At 43.2% G+C, this 20,000-nt stretch overlaps 1 protein-coding gene across 1 annotated transcript in view; it reads left to right on the top strand.

Annotated features, from left to right (window-relative positions):
• LOC110492809 (netrin receptor UNC5B-b) overlaps nt 1-20,000 on the top strand; it is a 71,819-nt gene that overhangs the window by 26,174 nt on the left and 25,645 nt on the right. The window contains exon 8 of the mRNA XM_090211984.1: nt 6,493-6,730. Coding sequence (XP_090068110.1) covers nt 6,493-6,730 — 238 coding nt within the window. The remainder of the gene's footprint in view (nt 1-6,492; nt 6,731-20,000) is intronic.

Here is a 20,000-nt window from a genome sequence, read left to right as displayed (position 1 = left end):
TCTGCCCTGGCATGCTGTCAATTAACTTCTGGGCCACGTCCTGACTGACAGCAGCCCATTCTTGCATAATCAATGCTTGGAGTTTGTCAGAATTTGTGGGGTTTTGTTTGTCCACCTGCCTCTTGAGGATTGACCACAAGTTCTTAATGGGATTAAGGTCTGGGGAGTTTACTGGCCATGGACCCAAAATATCGATGTTTTGTTCCCCGAGCCACTTAGTTATCACTTTTGCCTTATGGCAAAGTGCTCCATCATGCTGGAAAAGGCATTGTTCGTCACCAAACTGTTCCTGGATGGTTGGGAGAAGTTGCTCTTGGAGGATGTGTTGGTACCATTCTTTATTCATGTCTGTGTTCTTAGGTAAAATTGTGAGTGAGCCCACTCCCTTGGCTGAGAAGCAACCCCACACATGAATGGTCTCAGGATGCTTTACTGTTGGCATGACACAGGACTGATCGTAGCGCTCACCTTGTCTTCTCCGGACAAGCTTTTTCCGGATGCCCCAAACAATCGGAAAGGGGATTCATCAGAGAAAATTACTTTACCCCAGTCCTCAGCAGTCCAATCCCTGTACCTTTTGCAGAATATCAGTCTGTCCCTGATGTTTTTCCTGGAGAGAAGTGGCTTCTTTGCTGCCCTTCTTGACACCAGGCCATCCTCCAAAAGTCTTCGCCTCAATGTGCGTGCAGATGCACTCACACCTGCCTGCTGCCATTCCTGAGCAAGCTCTGTACTGGTGGTGCCCCGATCCCGCAGCTGAATCAACTTTAGGAGACGGTCCTGGTGCGTGCTGGACTTTCTTGGGTGCCCTGAAGCCTTCTTCACAACAATTGAACCGCTCTCCTTGAAGTTCTTGATGAGCCGATAAATGGTTGATTTAGGTGCAATCTTACTTACTGGCAGCAATATCCTTGCCTGTGAAGCCCTTTTTGTGCAAAGCAATGATGACGGCACGTGTTTCCTTCCAGGTAACCATGGTTGACAGAAAAATAACAATGATTCCAAGCACCACTCTCCTTTTGAAGCTTCCAGTCTGTTTTTCAAACTCAATCAGCATGACAGAGTGATCTCCAGCCTTGTCCTCGTCAACACTCACACCTGTGTTAACGAGAGAATCACTGACATGTCAGCTGATCCTTTTGTGGCAGGGCTGAAATGCAGTGGAAATATTTTTGGGGGAAATGGCAAACAGGGACTTTGCAATTAATTATAATTCCTCTGATCACTCTTCATAACATTCTGGAGTATATGCAAATTGCCATCATACAAACTGAGGCAGCAGACTTTGTGAAAATTAATATTTGTGTCATTCTCAAAAACTTTTGGCCACGACTATACTGTACATGCTAACACACACTGAGATAAGATGGACAACTACTGTACATGCTAACTCACACAGACAATACAGACACATACTGTATACACAACACCAACTAGCATCATCATCAGTAGCACTCACAGTTCTTCTGCATTGCTTGTTGTTTGGGGTTTTAGGCTGGGTATCTGTAAACCACTTTGACTGATGGGGGAGAAAATGGGACATTTGATTGGTTGATTGACTTTAGAAAATACATTTGATTAGTTGAGGTCAACACACTCTGGATTTGAGTTGAGGATAATGTGTTTTTGGTTGAGAGAATGGATTGGGGTCCTGGAGTCTAGTAACTTCATAGTATCAATCACTACAAAGAGAATGGTTTGGGGTCCTGGAGTCTGGTATCTATAACTGTGTTTACTGTTGACAGGTTGGGACACACGACGTTAAGCCACTTACTGGGTTTACCTCATTTATAGTCCTTTATATGTGGAACGGGTCATTTGGATATGTGTCGAATGAGCTTGTTTTGGCCAATCAGGACCTGAATCTGACTGCCCGTCACATAATCATTTAACACGTTCGTTCATACATAAAACATTTTTTTTTTTTAATAATGTAGTTATTACACATTGATTAAACGCTATCACTCATTTTTGTTATACGTCACAGCGATTCACCGATACATATGCTATGACTCATAGATTTTGGTCACTGATGATCCTCGTTTACGTCAAGGTCGTCACTGTCAAGGTCGTTGGTACTCTGCCGACTCAAACTGCTCACGCTCTCACGTACCGATGAAAGACGTTCGCTCAACGTTGATGTTCTTCGGAGGTAAAATTAGCTAGCTCGTTAAAACAATGGCTGCCCATTTTCTCGAAAATGTTAAATTACACCATCTCTGATTGCAACACACTGCCTCTCATGGACAGAAGAGATGGACATCAAACCGTCAATAGCCAGGTAACGTTAACTTAATGTTAAATAGCTAGCTAGCTAGGTGTTGAGAGGGAGGGGTGTAACAGCTGCAACAGAAAAATGTAGCTAGATAATATAACGCTACCTAGCTTCCAACGTTAACTAGCTAGACAGATCTGCCTGCCACTTGACATTAAACTGAACTCAAGATAGCTAGCTAACGTTAATGGTCCATAATCTAGTTATGGAATCTATAAAATGTGAACGTTACTGTACAGCAGCTAGCTAGCTATAGTGATGTCTGTATGAAGAACATTTTTTAGCTAGTTTGTAGTTAAAACTGCATCGCCTGTAAATGCACGATTGTCATCATAGGTCGGAGGCTCTGAGAGCTGGCACAGATTAGACAAATGAACACTTTAGGGGTTGTTAGCTACATAAAAATAACATTTTGCTCAACCAATCGGGCCTTCTGTCTATTTTTCAGGCTAGAATTGGATCTTTTGGAGGGCAGGAGGTCATGTGATTGCTGTTGCAGAGGAGTTCCTGCAAGAGGCTAAGGACATCCAACAACGGGAACCTTCTTGAAGACAGAGCAGATCCCTGACATCAACAATGAGGTGCTTCTCCACCTCCACCACCACCTCAGCTCCTCCACCACCTTAACCACCTCAACCACCTCAGCTCCTCCACCACCACCACCTCAACTCCACCTCCTCACCTCCTCCACCACCTCAACCACCACCACCACCACCTCACCTCCACCTCAACTCCTCCACCACCACCACCTCACCTCCACAACCACCTCAACTCCTCCACCACCACCACCACCACCTCACCACCACCTCAACTCCTCCACCACCACCACCACCTCACCTCCTCCACCACCACCACCACAACCTCAACTCCTCCACCACCACCTCAACTCCTCCACCACCACCACCACCACCACCTCCACCACCACCTCACCTCCTCCACCACCACCACCACCTCAACTCCTCCACCACCACCTCAACTCCTCCACTACCACCACCACCTCACCTCCACCACCACCACCACCACCTCACCTCCACCACCACCACCACCAGCACCACCTCACCTCCACCACCACCACCTCAACTCCTCCACCACCACCACCACCTCACCTCCACCCACCTCCCCTACTGGTATGAGGGATTGTACGCTATATCTTCAGCGCCACTCGTTCTTATGAATCATTTCATTATTATAACAGCATTAATAACACCAACAATTAGGACGGCAACATCAGTGAACCTCTTCAACCAGAGCTTTGGGAACCCCCTCCTCTTTGCACGGAAACTGTTTCACATGGTAACACCCCTCCTCTTTGCACGGAAACTGTTTCCCATGGTAACACCCCTCCTCTTTGCACGGAAACTGTTTCCCATGGTAACACTCCTCCTCTTTGCACAGAAACTGTTTCGCATGGTAACACTCCTCCTCTTTGCACAGAAACTGTTTCCCATGGTAACACTCCTCCTCTTTGCACGGAAACTGTTTCCCATGGTAACACCCCTCCTCTTTGCACGGAAACTGTATGTTTAGAGTGTTGAGGCCCCTCGGTGGGTTCAGAGGGTGTTTAGAGTGTCGAGGCCTCGGTGGGTTCAGAGGGTGTTTAGAGTGTTGAGGCCCCTCGGTGGGTTCAGAGGGTGTTTAGAGTGTCGAGGCCCCCCGGTGGTTTCAGAGGGTGTTTAGGGTGTCGAGGCCCCTCGGTGGGTTCAGATGGTGTTTAGAGTGTCGAGGCCCCTCGGTGGGTTCAGAGGGTGTTTAGATACTACTGGGGTTGGCAGTGCAGCAGTGACCTGTAGCTGAACTGTAGTTGACCACAGTTGAAGCAATGAGAGGAGACCTTCCCAAAAGCAAAGTTCTTCTCCATTCAACACATACATAACACATACATAACACATACATAACACATACATAAACACATACATAACACATACATAAACACATACATAACACATACATAACACATACATAACACATACATAACACATACATAACACATACATAACACATACATAACACATACATAACACATACATAAACACATACATAACACATACATAACACATACATAACACATACATAACACATACATAAACACATACATAACACATACATAAACACATACATAACACATACATAACACATACATAACACATACATAACACATACATAACACATACATAACACATACATAACACATACATAAACACATACATAACACATACATAACACATACATAACACATACATAACACATACATAAACACATACATAACACATACATAAACACATACATAAACACATACATAAACACATACATAAACACATACATAACACATACATAACACATACATAACATACCCCCCCCCCCCCCCCCCCCGCCTATCGATTTACCTTCTATTTTAAATTACCTGATCACACTCTTGTTGATTTCCCTGTTGGATTTATCTACTAATAATATATATATATATATATTTATATTTTCTTTGCCATCACTGTGTGAACCCCCTTTCCACCCTCCCCCTCCCCCTCCCCTTCTTTCACACATTGTACGATTTGGTCTCTAGAAAAGGTACGACAAAGATGTTCAACTCTAAACGGACGGGGACCAGAGTTTAGACAGAGGTGGCCTTATTAACAAAAGTCAAGTACTTCTCCATTTCCTTTTAGTTTGGTCATATTTGGAGACAGATACTTTTAAAGATAGAAATACAGTCTACGGTTGAGCTCTGTTGCTTAAGCACAACAGCCCCATCTGCTGGCACAATATTTGTCTTCCACTCAGTACAACACGACCCAGGGAGAGGCCTACTGCTACCACTGGAATGGAGCCTTCAGAGCGTCCACGCCATAGGAGGACAACAGAACATTCTGAATTGACTTTATTAAAACAGAACTTTATATTTTGGATCGCCCAATCGGGACTTTTTGTTCAAATAAATAATTGTGTGGAACGCCCTACAGTCTGCTGCTCTTTTTTTAAATCGTTTTAATTTAAAGAATATATGGATTCTACTGGATCGGTGGTTCAGCCACCGTTACATTTTATATCATTGTGATTAACAGCAACCTGTTACAGTTGGTAACATAATGTCTTTGACACATTGTGACAGCTTTAATATAATGTGGTAGAAGATGGACGAGTGCAGGGCTCTCCAACCCTGTTCCTGGAGGTTTACATGAGGGCTTTCCAACCCTGTTCCTGGAGAGGTACCTTTCTGTAGGTTTACATCAGGGCTTTCCAACCCTGTTCCTGGAGAGGTACCTTTCTGTAGGTTTATATCAGGGCTCTCCAACCCTGTTCCTGGAGAGGTACCCTCCTGTAGGTTTTCACTCCAACCTTAATAATTACCTGGTTAATAAGTTAATCATGGTTAGTTACAACTGATGTTGAATTGAAAACCTAAAGGACAGGTGAGAGGTGTTGAGAGAGGACAGGTAAGAGGTGTTGAGAGAGGACAGGAGAGAGGTGAGAAGAGAGGACAGGTAAGAGTTGTTGAGAGAGGACAGGTACGAGGTGTTGAGAGAGGAGAGGTGAGAAGAGAGGACAGGAGAGAGGTGAGAAGAGAGGACAGGTGAGAGGTATTGAGAGAGGACAGGAGAGAGGTGTTGAGAGAGGACAAGTGAGAGGTGAGAAGAGAGGACAGGTAAGAGGTGTTGAGAGAGGGCAGGTGAGAGGTGAGAAGAGAGGACAGGACAGGAGAGAGGTGTTGAGAGAGGGCAGGTAAGAGTTGTTGAGAGAGGACAGGTACGAGGTGTTGAGAGAGGAGAGGTGAGAAGCGAGGACAGGAGAGAGGTGAGAAGAGAGGACAGGTGAGAGGTATTGAGAGAGGACAGGAGAGAGGTGTTGAGAGAGGGCAGGTGAGAGGTGAGAAGAGAGGACAGGACAGGAGAGAGGTGAGAAGAGAGGACAGGTAAGAGTTGTTGAGAGAGGACAGGTACGAGGTGTTGAGAGAGGAGAGGTGAGAAGAGAGGACAGGAGAGAGGTGAGAAGAGAGGACAGGTGAGAGGTATTGAGAGAGGACAGGAGAGAGGTGTTGAGAGAGGACAAGTGAGAGGTGAGAAGAGAGGACAGGTAAGAGGTGTTGAGAGAGGGCAGGTGAGAGGTGAGAAGAGAGGACAGGACAGGAGAGAGGTGTTGAGAGAGGGCAGGTGAGAGGTGAGAAGACAACTCCTCCACAGACAAACCTTTCACAGACAACCCCTCCACAGACAACCCCTCCACAGACAACCCCTCCACAGACAACCCCTCCACAGACAACCCCTCCACAGACAACCCCTCCACAGACAACCCCTCCACAGACAACCCTTTCACAGACAGCCCCTCCACAGACAAACCTTTCACAGACAACCCCTCCACAGACAACCCCTCCACAGACAACCCCTCCACAGACAACCCCTCCACAGACAACCCCTCCACAGACAACCCCTCCACAGACAACGAAGTCCAGCTGCTGGCTGTAGGGTAAAAACCCGAAGGCATCATCCCCCCCCCCACCCCCACCCAAAAAATCTAACATAATCTATATAACAAAAGACCAACATAAACAAATTGTAATTCAGACTGAACTGTCCATTTATAGTAGTGAGTTTATCAACAAGTGGAATGACTTACCTGAATGGATTCAGAGAGCGGGAATCTTCTCCTGCGTTTTCTCCCACCACGCGCTGTCTTCTTTACTCGATTTACTGCAATGCATTACTGTTAGTGTTCAGTTATAAATATATTTATACCACAGCACTGGTGAATTCTAGGATGGGCATTAAAACCAGTTCGGAAAGAAAGCAGCACGTAGAGATAAGTTTAACCGTTTATTAAGCAATGAATAATGTAAGTCTTTGGCGATATAGGCTATGCTCCTTCAGGCTAGCTCAGTGCCCAAGCAAAGCATCCATATAAAACAGCCTACGGCCAGTGATAAGCTTTAACAATGCCCCCGGCAGGAACACAGGTGGAGGCTGAGGTGGTGGTCGGAGCAAGAGGCCAGTGCATAGTAGCAGTAACAGTGGTAGTAGCAATAGTAGGAGTAGTAACAGTAGTAGCAGTAAAAGTAGTAGTAGGAGCAGTAACAGTAACAGTAGTAGTAACAGTAGTAGTAACAGTAACAGTAACAGTAGTAGTAACAGTAGTAGTAACAGTAACAGTAGTAGTAACAGTAACAGTAACAGTAACAGTAACAGTAACAGTGGTAGTAACAGTAGTAGTAACAGTAACAGTAGCAGTAACAGTAACAGTAGTAGTAACAGTAGTAGTACCAGTAACAGTAGCAGTAGTAGCAGTAGTAACAGTAGTAGTAACAGTAATAGTAGTAGTAGCAGTAACAGTAGTAGTAGTAGTAGTAGTAGTAGTAGTAGTAACAGTAACAGTAACAGTAGCAGTAGTAGTAGTAGTAACAGTATTAGTAGCAGTAACAGTAACAGTAGTAGTAGTAGTAACAGTAGTAGTAGCAGTAACAGTAACAGTAGCAGCAGTAACAGTAACAGTAGTAACAGTAGTAACAGTAACAGTAACAGTAGCAGTAACAGTAACAGTAACAGTAGTAGTAGTAGTAGTAGTAACAGTAACAGTAACAGTAGTAGTAGTAGTAGTAGTAACAGTAACAGTAGCAGTAGCAGTAACAGTAACAGTAAGAGTAACAGTAGTAACAGTAGTAACAGTAAGAGTAACCGTAGCAGTAGTAGTAGTAGTAACAGTAACAGCAGTAGCAGTAACAGTAGCAGTAGTAACAGCAGTAACAGTAAGAGTAACAATAGCAGTAACAGTAACAGCAGTAGCAGTAACAGTAACAGTAGTAACAGCAGTAACAGTAACAGTAACAGTAGCAGTAACAGTAACAGTAACAGTAGTAGTAGTAGTAGTAGTAACAGTAACAGTAACAGTAGTAGTAGTAGTAGTAGTAACAGTAACAGTAGCAGTAACAGTAACAGTAAGAGTAACAGTAGTAACAGTAGTAACAGTAAGAGTAACAGTAGCAGTAGCAGTAGCAGTAACAGTAAGAGTAACAGTAGCAGTAGCAGTAACAGTAGCAGCAGTAACAGTAGTAGTAACAGTAGTAACAGCAGTAACAGTAAGAGTAACAGTAGCAGTAGCAGTAACAGTAGCAGTAGCAGTAGCAGTAACAGTAACAGCAGTAGCAGTAACAGTAACAGTAGTAACAGCAGTAACAGTAAGAGTAACAGTAACAGTAGCAGCAGTAACAGTAGCAGCAGTAACAGTAACAGTAACAGTAACAGTAACAGTAACAGTAGTAACAGTAACAGTAACAGTAGTAGTAACAGTAGCAGTAACAGTAGTAGTAACAGTAACAGTAACAGTAGCAGTAACAGTAGTAGTAACAGTAGCAGTAGCAGTAACAGTAGCAGTAGCAGTAACAGTAGCAGTAACAGTAACAGTAACAGTAACAGTAGTAGTAACAGTAACAGTAACAGCAGTAACAGTAGTAGTAGTAGTAACAGTAACAGTAACAGTAAAAGTAGCAGCAGTAACAGTAACAGTAGCAGTAACAGTAGTAGTAACAGTAACAGTAGCAGTAACAGTAACAGCATTAACAGTAACAGTAACAGTAGTAGTAACAGTAACAGTAACAGTAGTAGTAACAGTAGTAGTAACAGTAGCAGCAGTAACAGTAACAGTAATAGTAGCAGCAGTAACAGTAGTAGTAACAGTAACAGTAACAGTAACAGTAGTAGTAACAGTAACAGTAGTAGTAACAGTAACAGTAGTAGTAACAGTAACAGTAACAGCAGTAACAGTAACAGTAACAGTAGCAGCAGTAACAGTAGTAGTAACAGTAACAGTAGTAGTAACAGTAACAGTAGTAGTAACAGTAACAGTAACAGTAGTAGTAACAGTAACAGCAGCAACAGTAGTAGTAGTAGTAACAGTAATAGTAGCAGTAACAGTAGCAGCAGTAACAGTAGCAGCAGCAGTAACAGTAGTAGTAACAGTAACAGTAGTAGTAACAGTAACAGTAACAGTATTAGTAACAGTAACAGTAGTAGTAGCAGTAGCAGTAGCAGTAATAGTAGCAGCAGTAACAGTAGTAGCGTTAACAGTAGCAGCAGTAACAGTGCACCTTAATGTCATTTAACATTGTTGTTGTGAATTGGACCATTTTCCTGTCCTGCTAAGCATTCGAAATGTAATGAGTAGTTTCGGGTGTCAGGGATAATGTATGGAGTAAAAAGTACATTATTTTCTTTAGGATTTTTAGTGAAGTAAAAGTTGTCAAAAATATAAATAGTAAAGTACAGATATCACATAAAACGACTTACGTAGTACTTTAAAGTATTTTTACTGAAGTACTTTACACCACTGGGTATTTCACCCAACAGATATGTGAATATTCAAAATGTTATTTGTTTTTGAATTCTTTGTGGATCTGTGTAATCTGAGGGAAATATGTGTCTCTAATATGGTCATACATTGGGCAGGAGGTTAGGAAGTGCATCTCAGTTTCCACCTCATTTTGTGGGCAGTGAGCACATAGCCTGTCTTCTCTTGAGAACCATGTCTTCTCAATAGCAAGGCTATGCTCACTGAGTTCGTACATAGTCAAAGCTTTCCTTAAGTTTGGGTCAGTCACAGTGGTCAGGTATTCTGCCCGCTGTGTACTCTCTGTTTAGGGCCAAATAGCATTCTAGTTTGCCCTGTTTTTTTGTGTTTTTTTGTGTGTTCTCTATCTTTCTGCCCCTCTCTCTCTCTCTCTCTCTCTCTCTCTCTCCCTCTCTCTCTCCCTCTCCCTCTCTCTCTCTCCCTCCCTCTCTCTCCCCCTCTCTCTCTCTCTCTCCTCCCTCTCTCTCTCCCTCTCTCTCTCTCTCTCCCTCTCTCTTTCTCCCTCTCCCTCTCTCTTTCCCTCTCTCTCCCTCTCTCTTTCCCTCCCTCTCTCTCCCCCCTCTCTCCCTCCCTCTCTCTCTCCTTCTCCCTCTCTCTCTCTCTCTCTCTCTCCCTCTCTCTTCCCTTTATCTCTCTCACTCCCTCTCTCTTTCCCTCCCTCTCTCTCCCCCCTCTCTCTCACCCTCTCCTGCTCTCTCTCTCACACTTTCCCTCCCTCTCTCTCTCTATCTCTCCCTCTCCCTCTATCTCCTTCTCAGCTATTCTTTTTTGGGCTGAGTATTTATAGAAAATCCCACTGTCACATATACTTTTACAGAAAGCATGAGCTGGCGTACCCACAGAGAAATTATTTAGTTTAGAGGTGCTGACTAACGGTGGATAAACTGGAAGCTATAAAAACATATATATATAGCAAAAAGAGTTGCACGCTCTATAATATATATATATATATATATAAACTCCAACATTTCTCCCTGAAGAAGACGCGGTACATAACTGGGGGTTTATTTATAGTGTTTGCCACTTTCTTTGTATATATATAAACTCCCAGTAATTCATTGGGTAAATCACCAACATTTCTCCCTTATATAGCTTCCACATACCCATACAGTATCAGTAGCAGCATATTTCCCTCTATAAATTTCATATTTGAGAGAGTATGTACGTATGCTGTGCTCAGGACAAGTATAACAGGCATGTTTTCACCAAGGTGATTAATTGATTTTGTGTTCATATTTATTTACTTGATTTACGTTGTTTTGCTAGTTTACTGGCATCCCAAATGGCAACCTAAAATTTCTGTAATTCTATATTTTCATATTTAGTGCACTACTTTTGACCAGTGCATTATGGGTAGGTCTAGGCATTTTTATTACATTTTTTTCTACCCCGCAATTCGATCATTGGAGATGCCGATATAGCACCTTCACTAGTTTACTCCATCACTAGTTACTCCTTCACTAGTTTACTCCATCACTAGTTACTCCTTCACTAGTTTACTCCATCACTAGTTACTCCTTCACTAGTTACTCCTTCACTAGTTTACTCCATCACTAGTTACTCCTTCACTAGTTTACTCCATCACTCGTTACTCCTTCACTAGTTACTCCTTCACTAGTTTACTCCATCACTAGTTACTCCTTCACTAGTTTACTCCATCACTAGTTACTCCTTCACTAGTTTACTCCATCACCTTGTCCACCTCACCTCCGTCCACCTTGTCTACCCTGGGGCTTTGAGGTTGAACCGTTAACACAGTAACCACATGGTAGAGTGGACGGAGCTTGACAGTAGAGTACGGTTGAGCAGATGTAGTAGTAACAGTAGTTGGAGCAGTAACAGTAACAGTAGCAGTAACAGTAGTAGTAACAGTAGCAGTAACAGTAGCAGTAGTAGTAACAGTAGCAGTAGTAGTAACTCTAACAGTAGCAGTAACAGTAGTAGTAACAGTAGCAGTAGTAGTAACTCTAACAGTAGCAGTAACAGTAGCAGTAGTAGTAACAGTAACAGTAGCAGTAACAGTAACAGTAACATTAACAGTAACAGTAGCAGTAACAGTAGTAGTAACAGTAGCAGTAACAGTAGCAGTAGTAGTAACAGTAGCAGTAGTAGTAACTCTAACAGTAGCAGTAGCAGTAGTAGTAACAGTAGCAGTAGTAGTAACTCTAACAGTAGCAGTAACAGTAGTAGTAACAGTAGCAGTAACAGTAACAGTAGCAGTAACAGTAGCAGTAACAGTAGCAGTAACAGTAACAGTAGCAGTAGCAGTAACAGTAGCAGTAACAGTAACAGTAGCAGTAACAGTAGCAGTAACAGTAGCAGTAACAGTAACAGTAACAGTAGCAGTAGCAGTAACAGTAACAGTAACAGTAGCAGTAACAGTAACAGTAACAGTAGCAGTAACAGTAGCAGTAACAGTAACAGTAGCAGTAACAGTAGCAGTAACAGTAGTAGTAACAGTAACAGTAACAGTAGCAGTAACAGTAGCAGTAACAGTAACAGTAACAGTAGCAGTAACAGTAGCAGTAACAGTAACAGTAGTAGTAACAGTAACAGTAACAGTAACAGTAACAGTAGCAGTAACAGTAGCAGTAACAGTAGCAGTAACAGTAACAGTAACAGTAACAGTAACAGTAGCAGTAACAGTAGCAGTAACAGTAACAGTAGCAGTAACAGTAGCAGTAACAGTAGCAGTAACAGTAGCAGTAGCAGTAACAGTAACAGTAGCAGTAACAGTAACAGTAACAGTAGCAGTAACAGTAGCAGTAACAGTAACAGTAGCAGTAACAGTAGCAGTAACAGTAGCAGTAACAGTAACAGTAACAGTAGCAGTAGCAGTAACAGTAACAAACCCTACTATCCATCAAATCCTTGCTTTCTCTGTCCTTGTTTCCACAATTCCTCTCAAAGCCCATTGGAAGAGAGGATCCAAGGTCTCTCCTTCAGACTTCTTCCTCAAATAAGCTTTGAGAGGAATTGGCTTTTTAATTGACACCCCTCTTACCTTAAATAACAAATTAATATAGCTCCCCTAAATCAAATATTTTAACCTTGATCCACTTTTTAGACTAAAAGACACCATTTTTAATATAGTTGAAAGAAGAAAGTGTCCCAGAAAATGTTAGTCTCTGAAGACAATCAGAAGTTGGAACACTCCTCACTGTTTGGAAGTGAACCAACCATACAAATAGAATTCCTAAAATGGATTTCCTATGGGTATGGGTCTATGGGTAGTGGTGATAATTCAGGTCTATGGGTAGTGGTGATAATTCAGGTCTATGGGTAGTGGTGATAATTCAGGTCTATGGGTAGTGGTGATAATTCAGGTCTTTGGGTAGTGATGATAATTCAGGTCTTTGGGTAGTGGTGATAATTCAGGTCTATGGGTAGTGATGATAATTCAGGTCTATGGGTAGTGGTGATAATTCAGGTCTTTGGGTAGTGGTGATAATTCAGGTCTATGGGTAGTGGTGATAATTCAGGTCATTCAGGTCTATGGGTAGTGGTGATAATTCAGGTCATTCAGGTCTATGGGTAGTGGTGATAATTCAGGTCTATGGGTAGTGATGATAATTCAGGTCTTTGGGTAGTGGTGATAATTCAGGTCTATGGGTAGTGGTGATAATTCAGGTCATTCAGGTCTATGGGTAGTGGTGATAATTCAGGTCATTCAGGTCTATGGGTAGTGGTGATAATTCAGGTCTTTGGGTAGTGGTGATAATTCAGGTCTATGGGTAGTGGTGATAATTCAGGTCTTTGGGTAGTGGTGATAATTCAGGTCTATGGGTAGTGATGATAATTCAGGTCATTCAGGTCTATGGGTAGTGGTGATAATTCAGGTCATTCAGGTCTATGGGTAGTGGTGATAATTCAGGTCTATGGGTAGTGGTGATAATTCAGGTCTATGGGTAGTGATGATAATTCAGGTCATTCAGGTCTATGTGTAGTGATGATAATTCAGGTCATTCAGGTCTATGTGTAGTGATGATAATTCAGGTCATTCAGGTCTATGGGTAGTGGTGATAATTCAGGTCTTTCAGGTCTATGGGTAGTGGTGATAATTCAGGTCTATGGGTAGTGGTGATAATTCAGGTCTTTCAGGTCTATGGGTAGTGATGATAATTCAGGTCTATGGGTAGTGGTGATAATTCAGGTCTATGGGTAGTGGTGATAATTCAGGTCTATGGGTAGTGGTGATAATTCAGGTCTATGGGTAGTGATGATAATTCAGGTCTATGGGTAGTGGTGATAATTCAGGTCTATGGGTAGTGGTGATAATTCAGGTCTTTGGGTAGTGATGATAATTCAGGTCTATGGGTAGTGATGATAATTCAGGTCATTCAAGTCTATGGGTAGTGATGATAATTCAGGTCATTCAGGTCTATGGGTAGTGGTGATAATTCAGGTATATGGGTAGTGGTGATAATTCAGGTCTTTGGGTAGTGATGATAATTCAGGTCTATGGGTAGTGATGATAATTCAGGTCATTCAAGTCTATGGGTAGTGATGATAATTCAGGTCTATGGGTAGTGATGATAATTCAGGTCTATGGGTAGTGATGATAATTCAGGTCATTCAAGTCTATGGGTAGTGATGATAATTCAGGTCTATGGGTAGTGATGATAATTCAGGTCTTTGGGTAGTGATGATAATTCAGGTCTATGGGTAGTGGTGATAATTCAGGTCTTTGGGTAGTGATGATAATTCAGGTCATTCAAGTCTATGGGTAGTGGTGATAATTCAGGTCTATGGGTAGTGATGATAATTCAGGTCTATGGGTAGTGATGATAATTCAGGTCTATGGGTAGTGATGATAATTCAGGTCTATGGGTAGTGGTGATAATTCAGGTCTATGGGTAGTGGTGATAATTCAGGTCTATGGGTAGTGGTGATAATTCAGGTCTATGGGTAGTGGTGATAATTCAGGTCTATGGGTAGTGGTGATAATTCAGGTCTATGGGTAGTGGTGATAATGCAGGTCTATGGGTAGAATTGCTAATTCAGGTCTATGGGTAGTGGTGATAATGCAGGTCTTCTGTAACACCCTAAAATGATGATAATAATATAAGATTACTCGTTAGATTACTTGTTGGTTATTACTGCATTGTCGGAACTAGAAGCACAAGCGTTTCGCTACACTCGCATTAACATCTGCTAACCATGTGACCATCAACATCTGCTAACCATGTGACCATTAACATCTGCTAACCATGTGTATGTGACCAATAACATCTGCTAACCATGTGTATGTGACCAGTAACATTTGATTTGATTTGATTTGAAAAGACTGCCCACCTCACGGTAATTTACCGTGAATTAACATAAACACGTGTATCATCTCCAGGCCTCCACAGCCTACAAGCCTGACGCAGACCTTTGGGACATCTAATCAATCAATTTAATATACACCATCGCACAAAAAAAACTAATCCATTGTTTATTTTAGGCAGGTCTAAATTATGATATGAAGGGAAGTGTTTTTCAGAGGAAACAGAATAGACTATTATATAGACTATTGATGTCAATAAAAAAAGAAGCTTGTGCTCTATGATTCTATTTTAACCCATCAGACTATTCTCAATATAATATTGTCTTTACTAATATGTTAAATTATTATTTACCTTTATATAACTAGGCAAGTCAGTTAAGAACAAATTCTTATTTTCAATGAGGAACAGTGGGTTCAGGGGCAGAACAACAGCTTGTACCATGTCAGCTCTGGGGTTTGAACTTGCAACCTTCCGGTTACTAGTCCAACACTCTAACCACTAGGCTACCCTGCCGCCCCAATTTAGATTTAGAATGATCCATTATCAAATGGGCAGGGACAGGAACAGGGGGTGGGGAATGGACATGTCATCTGCCTCTGCCTTCGAATAGCGAATGGAAGTCTCTTTCCCGCCTGTTCGTTCAGGTAGGCTACTCTGGGGGTTTTCACTCCGTGCATCAACCACTGTTTCAGGAACATTTCGGTCTCGTGCTGCGTGACAGGTGCTACTCAGCACAAACTCTGTGTGCCATGGGCTTCCAAAACCTTGTTCCTGCAGCTACCAAGTGCTTAAAGATGAAATCTCTTGTAGATTCACTATAATTGTAGACTAACTCTGTAAACTTGCCCGGCACGATCAACGAACCAACTGTCTCGTCTAGATCTATAGGTTCCTTCCCAGACTGATGGATATAAGGTTTGGAGCGTAGCATCAGGTAACCAATCCATCCAGTATAGGCCTATCTATAGGTTCCATCCAGTATAGGCCTATCTATAGGTTCCATCCAGTATAGGCCTATCTATAGGTTCCATCCAGTATAGGCCTATCTATAGGTTCCATCCAGTATAGGCCTATCTATAGGTTCCATCCAGTATAGGCCTATCTATAGGTTCCATCCAGTATAGGCCTATCTATAGGTTCCATCCAGTATAGGCCTATCTATAGGTTCCATCCAGTATAGGCCTATCTATAGGTTCCATCCAGTATAGGCCTATCTATAGGTTCCATCCAGTATAGGCCTATCTATAGGTTCCATCCAGTATAGGCCTATCTATAGGTTCCATCCAGTATAGGCCTATCTATAGGTTCCATCCAGTATAGGCCTATCTATAGGTTCCATCCAGTATAGGCCTATCTATAGGTTCCATCCAGTATAGGCCTATCTATAGGTTCCATCCAGTATAGGCCTATCTATAGGTTCCATCCAGTATAGGCCTATCTATAGGTTCCATCCAGTATAGGCCTATCTATAGGTTCCCTCCCAGACTGATGGATATCTATAGGTTCCCTCCCAGACTGATGGATATCTATAGGTTCCCTCCCAGACTGATGGATATCTATAGGTTCCATCCAGTATAGGCCTATCTATAGGTTCCATCCAGTATAGGCCTATCTATAGGTTCCATCCAGTATAGGCCTATCTATAGGTTCCATCCAGTATAGGCCTATCTATAGGTTCCATCCAGTATAGGCCTATCTATAGGTTCCATCCAGTATAGGCCTATCTATAGGTTCCATCCAGTATAGGCCTATCTATAGGTTCCATCCAGTATAGGCCTATCTATAGGTTCCATCCAGTATAGGCCTATCTATAGGTTCCATCCAGTATAGGCCTATCTATAGGTTCCATCCAGTATAGGCCTATCTATAGGTTCCATCCAGTATAGGCCTATCTATAGGTTCCATCCAGTATAGGCCTATCTATAGGTTCCATCCAGTATAGGCCTATCTATAGGTTCCATCCAGTATAGGCCTATCTATAGGTTCCATCCAGTATAGGCCTATCTATAGGTTCCATCCAGTATAGGCCTATCTATAGGTTCCATCCAGTATAGGCCTATCTATAGGTTCCATCCAGTATAGGCCTATCTATAGGTTCCATCCAGTATAGGCCTATCTATAGGTTCCATCCAGTATAGGCCTATCTATAGGTTCCATCCAGTATAGGCCTATCTATAGGTTCCATCCAGTATAGGCCTATCTATAGGTTCCATCCAGTATAGGCCTATCTATAGGTTCCATCCAGTATAGGCCTATCTATAGGTTCCATCCAGTATAGGCCTATCTATAGGTTCCATCCAGTATAGGCCTATCTATAGGTTCCATCCAGTATAGGCCTATCTATAGGTTCCATCCAGTATAGGCCTATCTATAGGTTCCATCCAGTATAGGCCTATCTATAGGTTCCATCCAGTATAGGCCTATCTATAGGTTCCATCCAGTATAGGCCTATCTATAGGTTCCATCCAGTATAGGCCTATCTATAGGTTCCATCCAGTATAGGCCTATCTATAGGTTCCATCCAGTATAGGCCTATCTATAGGTTCCATCCAGTATAGGCCTATCTATAGGTTCCATCCAGTATAGGCCTATCTATAGGTTCCATCCAGTATAGGCCTATCTATAGGTTCCATCCAGTATAGGCCTATCTATAGGTTCCATCCAGTATAGGCCTATCTATAGGTTCCATCCAGTATAGGCCTATCTATAGGTTCCATCCAGTATAGGCCTATCTATAGGTTCCATCCAGTATAGGCCTATCTATAGGTTCCATCCAGTATAGGCCTATCTATAGGTTCCATCCAGTATAGGCCTATCTATAGGTTCCATCCAGTATAGGCCTATCTATAGGTTCCATCCAGTATAGGCCTATCTATAGGTTCCATCCAGTATAGGCCTATCTATAGGTTCCATCCAGTATAGGCCTATCTATAGGTTCCATCCAGTATAGGCCTATCTATAGGTTCCATCCAGTATAGGCCTATCTATAGGTTCCATCCAGTATAGGCCTATCTATAGGTTCCATCCAGTATAGGCCTATCTATAGGTTCCCTCCAGTATGCATAATAATACAGTCCATATTCAAAATGTTTGAAATGTTGGAATAAAGGCTCGACCAATTAAAGACCCGTTTCTGTCGTTTTTTTAATTTATTTTTTTATGTTCTGCGGTGCAAAATAAATGGGCTCCCGAGTGGCGCAGCGGTCTAAGGCACTGTATCTCAATGCTAGAGGCGTACCCTGGTTCGAATCCAGGCTGTGATTGGGAGTCCCTTAGTGAGGTTCTCAATTGGCCCAGCGTCGTCCGGGTTACGGGAGGGGAAGGCCCGAGCATTGTAAAATAATAATGTGTTCTTAACTGACTTCCCTAGATAAATAAATACAAATATGCTGCAGGGTACATATTGTATAAAGAACAGAACAATCCTTATTTGAATTCATTTTTTTCACAGGCTTGGGCTCTGGCCTATGTGTGTGCCTCTGTGTGTGCATTATCCCTAATATTTATATGGGTGTTTTGAATTAATCATCACCTGTCCATTTCGTTGTGTTTGGCTTCAACACAAACATCCACAACGACCAGGTTTTCCACTCAGTTTCAACCTGCTGTTGAACTTCTTTCTTCAAATTCATCATCACAGGGAGGTGAGTTTTAAAAGCACCATACTGTTTTAATGATAGGTGTATGGTGGTGATTTTTAATTGCAATGATGTCAGAGTGGTTAGAGGGACAATAGAGCCCTGAGTACCCGGCCATTAGGACCTGATGGAGGGACAATAGAGCCCTGAGTACCAGGCCATTGGGACCTGATGGAGGGACAATAGAGCCCTGAGTACCAGGCCATTAGAACCTGATGGAGGGACAATAGAGCCCTGAGTACCAGGCCATTAGGACCTGATGGAGGGACAATAGAGCCCTGAGTACCCGGCCATTAGGACCTGATGGAGGGACAATAGAGCCCTGAGTACCAGGCTATTAGGACCTGATGGAGGGACAATAGAGCCCTGAGTACCAGGCCATTAGAACCTGATGGAGGGACAATAGAGCCCTGAGTACCCGGCCATTAGGACCTGATGGAGGGACAATAGAGCCCTGAGTACCAGGCCATTAGGACCTGATGGAGGGACAATAGAGCCCTGAGTACCAGGCCATTAGAACCTGAATGAGGGACAATAGAGCCCTGAGTACCAGGCCATTAGAACCTGATGGAGGGACTATAGAGCCCTGAGTACCAGGCCATTAGAACCTGATGGAGGGACTATAGAGCCCTGAGTACCAGGCCATTAGGACCTGATGGAGGGACAACAGAGCCCAGAGTACCAGGCCATTAGGACCTGATGGAGGGACAATAGAGCCCAGAGTACCAGGCCATTAGGACCTGATGGAGGGACTATAGAGCCATGAGTACCTGGCCATTAGGACCTGATGGAGGGACAATAGAGCCCTGAGTACCAGGCCATTAGGACCTGATTGAGGGACAATAGAGTCCTGAGTACCAGGCCATTAGAACCTGATGGAGGGACAATAGAGCCCTGAGTACCAGGCCATTAGAACCTGATGGAGGGACAATAGAGCCCTGAGTACCAGGCCATTAGAACCTGATGGAGGGACAATAGAGCCCTGAGTACCAGGCCATTAGAACCTGATGGAGGGACAATAGAGCCCTGAGTACCAGGCCATTAGAACCTGATGGAGGGACAATAGAGCCCTGAGTACCAGGCCATTAGAACCTGATGGAGGGACAATAGAGCCCTGAGTACCAGGCCATTAGAACCTGATGGAGGGACAATAGAGCCCTGAGTACCAGGCCATTAGGACCTGATGGAGGGACAACAGAGCCCAGAGTACCAGGCCATTAGGACCTGATGGAGGGACAATAAAGCCCAGAGTACCAGGCCATTAGGACCTGATGGAGGGACTATAGAGCCATGAGTACCTGGCCATTAGGACCTGATGGAGGGACAATAGAGCCCTGAGTACCAGGCCATTAGAACCTGATGGAGGGACAATAGAGTCCTGAGTACCAGGCCATTAGAACCTGATGGAGGGACAATAGAGCCCTGAGTACCAGGCCATTAGAACCTGATGGAGAGACAATAGAGCCCAGAGTACCAGGCCATTAGGACCTG

The sequence above is a fragment of the Oncorhynchus mykiss genome, chromosome 20 (genome assembly GCF_057628025.1).
Source record: "Oncorhynchus mykiss isolate SJ-2025 chromosome 20, ASM5762802v1, whole genome shotgun sequence".
Taxonomy (NCBI): Eukaryota; Metazoa; Chordata; class Actinopteri; order Salmoniformes; family Salmonidae; genus Oncorhynchus; species Oncorhynchus mykiss.
Note: the sequence above shows the minus strand (reverse complement) of the source record. Positions and strands in the feature narration are given on the sequence as shown.